The 9,197-nt window shown below is 40.7% G+C and overlaps 1 protein-coding gene across 2 annotated transcripts; it reads left to right on the top strand.

The window, feature by feature from the left end:
• Positions 1-8,863, top strand: spaca4l (sperm acrosome associated 4 like). 2 transcript variants are annotated; one of them, XM_037474945.2, is made up of 5 exons: positions 1-158; positions 4,539-4,649; positions 5,257-7,253; positions 8,028-8,138; positions 8,302-8,863. In XM_037474945.2, the coding sequence occupies exons 1-3, from the start codon at positions 107-109 to the stop codon at positions 5,466-5,468; spliced, it is 375 nt and encodes a 124-aa protein (XP_037330842.2). In that variant the 5' UTR covers positions 1-106; the 3' UTR covers positions 5,469-7,253; positions 8,028-8,138; positions 8,302-8,863. The 2 variants fall into 2 exon arrangements, with proteins under 2 accessions (XP_037330842.2, XP_062414420.1); XM_062558436.1 differs by lacking the exons at positions 1-158; positions 4,539-4,649 and having other exon boundaries at positions 7,108-7,253.
• The last annotated feature ends 334 nt before the right edge of the window (positions 8,864-9,197 follow it).

Here is a 9,197-nt window from a genome sequence, read left to right as displayed (position 1 = left end):
ACGTTATAAAAAGTGGGGGGAAAGGGTTCCCTGCTCAAACATTCTAACGGTTTGACTCCTCCACCACCGAGCAGCTCCTCCCGAACCGACGTGGTCTCGTTCCAAGATGAACAGAGTTCTTCTCCAGCTCGTTGCAGTCGGATTCTGCTTTGCAGTCGGTGAGAAAATGCTGTAAATGAATCAACGCTCAATATATCTGTTCCTTTAACTCCACGCCCTTTGTTTCCACCGTTTCAAAGCGTGTAACTTTTAAGATGATCCAGAATGTATTAAAACTAACGGTGTTACAGCGATGAAGTTTAAATCCTCCCCGAGGTGGAGAAGGTGTTTTCGTCGCTCAGCCTGAGGCGCACCAGTCCTCTCGGCCAGTGGGAGCACTGGGTGTGTTCCCTTCTGCACCAGCAGCCTGTGTTCACTATTGAAGAGGCGCAAGATGTGGCCACAAATGGGACATTTGTGATTCTCATATATTATTTCTTTCTGCTTCAGTAGTTTGGTTTTATTTGGCCAATAACGCAGTTTAACCGGTGGACTCAATCGACTGTTTAGATGTTTGCGAACCTCCAAATAACAAGGTGTGGCTCTGCTCTCCACTTACTGAATGAGATTTTATTGGATTTTGGTTCAACATTAGTTTCGGAGTGAAACAAATGGCTGAAGTTCACTCTCTCAGCTCTGATGCCGCAAGAATTTTGTGTAAAAAAAGAAACCGGCATCCTGTCCTACCTTAAAGTCTCATGAGATCTTGCCCACCTTGTGGCGGTCTCAAGTTCCCCTTCTAGAATTTCTATGGCCTGAAAGCCCCATACCTCTCATTGTTCTTGAACTATTGTGCACTGAGTCTATTGATCTGTTCCCTGGACATTCAAACCACCCTTTTTTTTTCCTTTTTATAAAAGGAAAATACTTTTTTTTAACTTTTTTTTAAACTTAAAAAAAAAACCCAACCTACGCAGATAGTTGCCTGTGACCAAATAGTGCTGATTACGTACTGCGGTCCTACACGTGTAAAGCTTTGTGTGTTCAGTGGAGACGCAGGTGGCGGTTTGGGTGTAGTCACAAGCTGGAGATGTTTCCTCAAGCACCAACTTGCAGAAGAATTGACAAACCCTTTTGAATCCAGGTGTCAGGAGCCCAGATTGGTCTGATTAGGAGGGGTCGCCAGACAGAGAGACTGTTGACTAAGTTAAACTATTAAAATATTAAATGCATGTTTTGTGTAGTTAAAGCATGACAATAAGAATTTGCTAATCTGTACAAATGAATTAAACGATTAAAAAAATATATCTTTGTGCCAGAAACATTAGCCAGAATCCTTCTCCCATCAGTGAAATCTGCTTAAAGAATGTCGGCTTTGAGCTTCAGGCCGACTTTATTTACCTGTCACACCCCACCTGGAGCTGTGTGTGTGACGATGATGATGATTTACTGAAGCGGACGCCTTTCATTCTTTCTTAAACACTTGTTTGCACAGTCGTCTAATGAGATTCTCTCGTTTTAGCATCAGTGGGCGTCGTGGCACGTGACCCGCATTGCTTTTAATTTAGTTTTGTGGTGTGATATTATAACATAAAACAAAGCTCTCTTTAACAGAGATTGTGTTGAAGTTGACCTCAAAATGTGTTTTTCAACTGGAGTGAGTCACCGATCAGCTGCTTGTGTCGGACACACACACACACACACACACACACACACACACACACGCCACTAATTCACGACCAGAACCAACATCCCAGCTGTGAGGCCCCTGCAGCCACGAATGATGTTCCTGTTGTGCAGGACTGATTCATCAGGAGCTGTTGTGTCTCTCGGTGTGTTGTGGTGTGTTGTGAGGCGGTGATGTGTAGTGTGAGACACGGGCCAGCAGAGGGCAGCGTGTAGCTGGTGCTGCACATTGTGTAACGTCCGACACCCTACAGTCCTTACTGCTGCTGCGATAATGAAACATTATCATTAAAAGTCACTTCTGAACACTTTTCTGAAATAAGTTCACTAATTAAAATGTTTGGAATGGACTTTCCATTCTTTAAAATTTCAAGTATTTCAACAAAAAGCATTCAATCCTTAGAACCGTATCAAACATTTACTACAAGAACATATTCTGATATTTTCTTTATCTAGTTCTGTATATTGTCAATTTCCTGCATTAGTCACAATAGGTGTGCAAAAGTTGTATTACACAAAGGACTTTTGAATTATTGCTGCATTTTAAATCCAAAGCTAACCATCATATTAATACATGTTGTTTTTGTTGTTTTCCCAAATGTAACTGCGGACCACTTGGCCAACCTCTGCCTGTGACTAGGACTGATAGTTTAGCGATTGAACGGCTGTGCACGCTCTCTTAGTATCGTTGAGTTTTGTACCCGGTAGTTCACGCAGTATCAAGATGTCAATAGTTCTTAGAACGATGACGTCAATGTGACACTCAGGGACTCCCAGTGATGCGCTAATGTTTTTTCTCTCCATTGCACAACTTATGCAAGACTAACCCGTGACTTCCTAATGCTAACAACATGTGACGCCATTTCACCTGCCAAATGTCACACTTGGATGCATGGCCCTGTTTTGGTTTGATCTAAAGCGTTACAGTGAAGACCGGACCAAATGTATGTGGAGGCCCTTCAGTGGACAAGCGCTGTGCTGTAATTAGACACCACGAGGATGTACTGTTCCCTCGTTGTTTTATGGAGCTTATGGATTACTTGGCTCAGTCAGGTCTGTCCACATTGCAAAGTGCTGAAGTGTCTCACGCCTTTTTTAATTTTCTGCGAACTGCCGCGAGCATTGTGTCCTCATAGTCTACTAGTTCTTAGTACGGTGACCTCACTTCAGTCTGCTATACATTAATCTTTGTGGAACTTTTAAAGGTATTGGACATTTTTCCCTAGTTGAAGAGCTCAATATTGATCCTAAACAGAATCTATATTTATATACGATACTCATGTATGTGTGAGACCGTACATTAGTAGCAGACAAAGGTGGTCTCTTAACGGGGATAGTCTGCTCTAATTAAATTCGGGTGTAACCCAAAACCAAAGGGACAGGGTGTGGGGGTGTTTGTGTATAAGGGCGTGTTCTTTTTGTTTTGTTTTTATTACCCAAGATCAGGTTCTAAGTATACTTCTGACTCATTTTGTTTGTTCGAAACATTTCTTAATCCCTCAAAATAAGCATTATATTATCTTGATCTTGAGTCATGGAGTATGACGAGAATTTCTATCAAAACGACCCCCACTGAGCGAAGCTCGGTTCCATAATGATTCAAATTGAACATCTGTATCCAGCTGTCTTCAACCCCTGAGATCAGTTCTTTCATACATTTCCTATGAGCTATCTCCCAAGATAAAGGGTTTCTGGTATTCAATAGTCTAAATGAAAGTACTTCATGGTAAGGTTGTTTACTCTTTCAGACTCTACAGATAAGATTTTCTTATTAAAAGCTGTGGTGCAAAAAGAACATGACTGTTTGAAGTGAGATGACGTGATAGGCTTGTGTGACAGTGTACAGATGTACAGATAGAGCCACCGGGGAAGTTGGGCGCCATCTCTAAATGAATAACAAGGATCCCGACCGGTTTCCCAGACCTCCCCCCCCCCCCCCCCCCCCCCACACTCATCTGTTTGTATTATCCCATCTCTCTGGGTTCAGACCCTTCTCTCGCACTGAGATGAAACCATAAAGCAGGTCAATGGAAGTCTGACATGTTCAGTTTGGGTCCTCAAGTAGAATAATGCATTGGAGTGCATCTTGCTTCAGGACCAGTGCGTTGGTGCTGTTTGCTCAGCTCAAACAGGGAGGGGCTGAATCGCGGTGCAGGTAGTTGACCATTTAATGGTTAACCAAAGAATGGTCAGTTAGAAACCTTGTCTGTGCCCTGTTGGTTGCGCTGACGTTCAAAGTAACTACGTGACTGAATAAATGGCTGTTGATCAAAGCAGGGAGAACTTTCCAGACACTACCTTTTGTTACATAACAATGTTGGTGCACACCTTCCATGAGATGCTGATGTTTAACTAGAGTGACCGGTTTCTCACAAAGCTTTACCTTAGTTCATACAATAGTCTCTCCCCTCCTACCAATGAGTCAGTTTCACAGTGGCTGCTCGTCTTTTAGCCTTTGTTTGTCACCATGGCTGCACTTTGGTTCTTTTCCATCTATTAAAGAAAAGCACAAGTTGTTGAATGTGTCGATCAACATTTACAGTATCTGAATTTTCTTTTTCTAAATGACAAAGACTTGTTCAAAAGAGACTGACAGAGCAGCTTGATTTGAATTACGTTTATCTCATTTTTGTTCAAGTGTTTGAATCAGCTGCTAATAAATACTGGTTTGGCCATAAAAACCTTAGTTACAGGTGCAAACTCACCCATTTGTCTTTTGAAGCTGTCAACAATTGTGAGAAGATGTTGACTGGCGTACAGAGAGATATGTGTGTGTATTTCAATGTCTTCATTATGGCTTGTTGGAGACTTATTGATGTTAACTATGTTTCTTTCCTCATTCCTTCACCCCTTTCAACTATCTGTGGCTGCAGTTCAAGCTCTGCAGTGCTACGAATGCAAATTTGGCGTCGGGAACCTATGCGCTACATCCAAAGTCACTTGTGCAACCGGAGAACAGTGCTTCAGTGGTGTTGGGGAGGCAGGTAAGGAGTCAACCATCCCACCAGACTACATTCTCAAAAGAGGAAGCTCTTATGTAGCCACAGCCCTTGCATTGTCAAAAGTGCATATGTGCTGCACCAGATCCAAGGCAGATAACTTATCTGAAGTCTTATGTCTTTTGAAAATTGCAAAAAAGCTGAAATAGTTTTAAATTAGTGCGTGGAATTCTACTTCAGTTCAAAATGGCTGCAAGAATCTTAACTCTTATAAAGTTGCCTTTAATGGTTTGACTTGTTAATTATAACAGATTTGAGCCTGATGTGGTTTCTTCCTCTTGTTTTTAGTATTGGAAGAACATAAAAGAGCCCACGCGAACACACATTGTAGTTTAAGTCAACACTGCTGCTGTAAATGTTCATTATACAAATATAAACTAAAGTTCATATTCTTATCATTTATCTGCCATCCATTTTTAAACATGTTCAATAGGAACATAGTATTTATTTTTGACAAAGACTCCAGTAGTTCTGGTTTAAAATGTGCTCGCTCTTTTGACTGAAGCTAAAAGCTAAAGGAACCAGCCACCAACACCCAGTGCAAACATCTAATGTCCACAATGACTCATGACTGAGTGTTTTCTCACCACAGCCGGCTTTGTGAGCATCAAGATGAAGGGCTGTCTAGAATTGGCCAAGTGCAACAAGACGGAGGACACGGTGTTACCCGGCAACACCACCGTCTACAAGATGTACAAGACGTGCTGCAACAGCGACCTGTGCAACGCGGCGCCCGGGACCTCCGGCCTGAGCACGGCGCTCGCCACCATCGCTGCTCTGTTTGTGGCCAACACCCTGCTCTAAGCAGAAAGACGACGCACCTCGGCACCAGAATGATAAAATGATCACCTCAGACATGCTTTTTTTCCGGTTTTTACTTGCACACAGATTTGGGTTCAAATGAAATTTCCCCCTTTTTTTCCATTAATCTGAAAGCTATCTTTCCATGTATGTTGAAAGTTCAAAGGATGCTACAATTAGCAAAACGTTTAGACAAATTAATAAAATGTAATTGACTAAATTGGTTTTGTTGGCCCAGTAATGACATTACGTAACTTAATAGGCCGACATTTTGTGACCTGTGCTATTTTTGCCTTTCTTTGCCAAGCGTTGTAATGCAGATCAATAACTAATAGTCTCTTGTGTTCATTAAGTGTGAAGGTTTCTGCTTGCATGGTGCAGTTAGAGGTTTAAAAATTAAAACTCCCTTTGTTTCATTTTAATGTTGCGCGAACCAGCAACTGACTGTAGCTTCATGTTTTTTGTAAGAAATGTGTCGTTGTTCCATTTAACTCTTTGCTAGACGAGGAATCTTTATCTTTTACATACGGTCAAAGTATTCTAGTCCTGGAACTGCTGTTGACCCACTGAATAGTAACTTCAGAGTCCCGATTTAATCCAGAGCTCACGGCTTCATGAGCATTTTAAAGAATTTCACTTGTTAACCTGTTGGCTTAATATTTAGCTAAAATAATGAACGTGGTCTACTGGCTGATGTCTGAACAGATTTACTGATTTCGATATTGAAATTCCAGCTGATTGTAATATGTCGGGGGTTGTTGGTCTTTAAATGGTTCAGTTTAGATGAAATTGACTTTTTGGCATTGTTTAAAAATGTATAAATAAATTCACATATCCGTTCTGGGGCAAAGGAATGTGTGTCAACCTCTGCTTCTTTGTAGTTGTCTCTGCTTGTTGACCTTCTCTGTGGAGCAGCTGCTTATTTGGATCTGGGTACATAACACCTCAGAAGGCTTCTGCTGGGATTCTGGCACACGAGACAATTTCTGTGAGGAAATCTGCATTTGAAGCAATACCTGCACGCAGATAGAGCTTCAGCCAGTGAATCTGCAAATTATTTATGAATGGCCTTCCATGTGCCAAGTGTAGTCTGTCTTTTGGGGACTTTTTAATGTTCACAAAGTTAGATCCTCATAATTTAACTAAGTAAAATACGTTCATAACTTATTTGAGTAACTTTATATTTCAGTAGACTGACTCTACATTTCCCCACTTCACTGCTCTCCTTAGAAAGACTCGATACCCTTGAGCTAAAGGAAGTGTAAGTAAAAAAAAAAATGTTTCCACTAAAATGCCAAATATTCTCTGGTTTCAACATATCAACGGGGAAGTGGTGATTCTCTTCTGCCTGTGTGATGGATATTAAATTGAATATTTGTGTTTTACTCTTACAGCCATGTTACAGTCTGTGAATATTTGTACATATTTGTACAAGCATAAAGAGACTTAAAGAAGCAGGTGTGGTGACTGGTTCCCTCTGAACTCGATAAACCAGCCGTGGGAGTTTCAGCTTCTTCACCAGAAGCATCGACACATTCCCCCCTGACGTAAGGATGAAGACAAAGGACTTGGGCGGTGTGGAGGTAAAATAACCTGTTCTTGCACCCTCCTTTGTCTTTAACCGTATAAATATCCCACCAGAACAAGTCTCCTCAGAATATTTCAACAAACCACATCTGATCAGCTGGAAGGATTCTTTTTGTCTTCAAGCAGAAACCAAGGACCAACTCATCAAGATGGGAAAAATTGTAATTGTGATCATTGGAGTTTTGGCCTCCTTAATGCTGGGTAAGATTTTAAAATAATCGTGTATGTTAAGTCTGCAACATGGAGACTAGAAAGGGAAGAAATCTCTCCATTTTGTTAACTTTTTAGACTGGTCAAGTATTTCACTATTTTCCTCTCCAATCTCACTAAAGTGTATGTTGATTTATAAAAAGACCAAATGACAAATGAATGTAATTCAGATCAATTTAGCTCGCCCAAGAATTCTGTTACTGATAAGTTACTAATATTATAACAATATATATATATATATTTATTATTAATATATTTTTTTAATCACCATTTATTCCAAATGTCTGTCTATTGAAATTGGTTGAATGTGAACTTTCTTAGAAGCAGATTAATCTTAATCTGAGCCAAAACCAGTGAAACAACTTTCTGCTACTACTGCAGAAAAGTGAGGAAAACTGAAACTAATAAGCTAAAAAGACCCTTTGTGATAGTAAAAAGTCTTATATTGTCCTTTAGATTAATATCGTTGAAGTAGCCTCATGTCAGTATTCATCTTGAGTAGCGGTTGGACAACAGTTCAGGGTGAGGTGGAACACACCTTCTCTACCACATTGCTGGCTGAGCTAACGCTCCACATTCAGCATTTTGCTTTTGTGGAGGGACACGCATCATTAACCTTGTGAAAACTGTCACTGGCATTAAGAGCTTTCAGAAAGGTCGACCCGCTTTTTTGTTCATTAGCTTCTCTGAACCTGTTTCAATGACCACTATCATCCAAACTGTTTGCTTTGTTGCTTTAACGTTGCTTTTATTTGGGTGTTTCAGCGGATTCACTGACCTGCAACCAATGCAAATACAGTCTGTTGAGCTTCTGCATAGGTAACAGTGCTTTGACCTGCCCGACCAACACCAGCGTCTGCTTTAGTGGAAATACTAGTAAGTCACTTTCTAATTCCGTGAAGCATCACAACCTCAGCATATACCATATTTTCATTCAATGGAATAAAAAATACTACTTGGTACCATGACATCCAAACTCTATTTGATTTCGTTTGATCTCTGTAATTCTTATTAATGCAACACAACCTTTTCTCCTCAGCTTTCCCAGACCTTTCCGGCGTGGGCTTCAAAAATCAGGGATGCAAGGAGATTGATGGCTGCAACGCCACCACCAACGGCACCCTGTTGGGAATCAGCTACCAGACCAAAATCAGCTGTTGCTCCTCAGACAAATGCAACAACGCCGCCCCGTCCACCAAGATGACCTTCACCGCCGTCATCGGTGTAGCCGCCATGGCCCTCATGTGGGGAAGCGTTTTGTAACATGGCTGCTTTTGAGTCCATTTTTACTCCCTGAAATGATTCAGGTGAGGTCCAAATGACCCAAATAAACTGTCACGAGTTTACAAAAGATTATCTATATGGTCTCAGGCTGCGGCCCTCTTCATTTACAATATAACTCAGGGATTTTCATGCCACGGACCAGTTCTTATAATGGCAAATTACAAAAGTTCTGGAAGTCGATCAATGGAATGTTTGCTAAAAAACGTTGAGCTCTTAAATCTTCCAGATTGATCTCTTTCTCTGTATTTATCCTTCTAAACTACTTTGTGTCTCACTGGAAAACATATTAATGTGAAAATAAAGAACTACTAAATGTTGCTTCTACTTCTCTCACACCCTCCATCTGTTCATTAGAAATAGTCAACTGTGAGAGCAAATTGCATGCATATTTGTGGGGAAATAAACTAAAAACAATGGATTTAATCTTAAAATAAAGACTCTGAGACCAGCAAACTGCAAGTGCAACATTACTGACTGATTTTCAGGTTATAGGACTCAATCCTTCACTACTAACTGTTCAATGTAGTTTGAAAATGAATAGACAGTATGCATGCACAGCATTGCAGGTCATGTCTTGGCACATGTAATGATAGCTTAATTATGGACTTTCTTTACTTAGTAATGAAGCAACTTGCTGGAAGCAAGTGTACA

The sequence above is a fragment of the Pungitius pungitius genome, chromosome 17 (genome assembly GCF_949316345.1).
Source record: "Pungitius pungitius chromosome 17, fPunPun2.1, whole genome shotgun sequence".
Taxonomy (NCBI): Eukaryota; Metazoa; Chordata; class Actinopteri; order Perciformes; family Gasterosteidae; genus Pungitius; species Pungitius pungitius.
This window is presented reverse-complemented; position numbering and strand designations above follow the sequence as displayed.

Bases quoted from the DNA above. Each gene is read 5' to 3' on its own strand.
- spaca4l (XM_062558436.1), top strand. From the start codon at position 7,202: ATGGGAAAAATTGTAATTGTGATCATTGGAGTTTTGGCCTCCTTAATG. The intron at 7,254-8,027 runs GTAAGATTTTAA...TGGGTGTTTCAG, and splicing joins TTTGGCCTCCTTAATGCTGG to CGGATTCACTGACCTGCAAC. The intron at 8,139-8,301 runs GTAAGTCACTTT...TTTTCTCCTCAG, and splicing joins CTGCTTTAGTGGAAATACTA to CTTTCCCAGACCTTTCCGGC.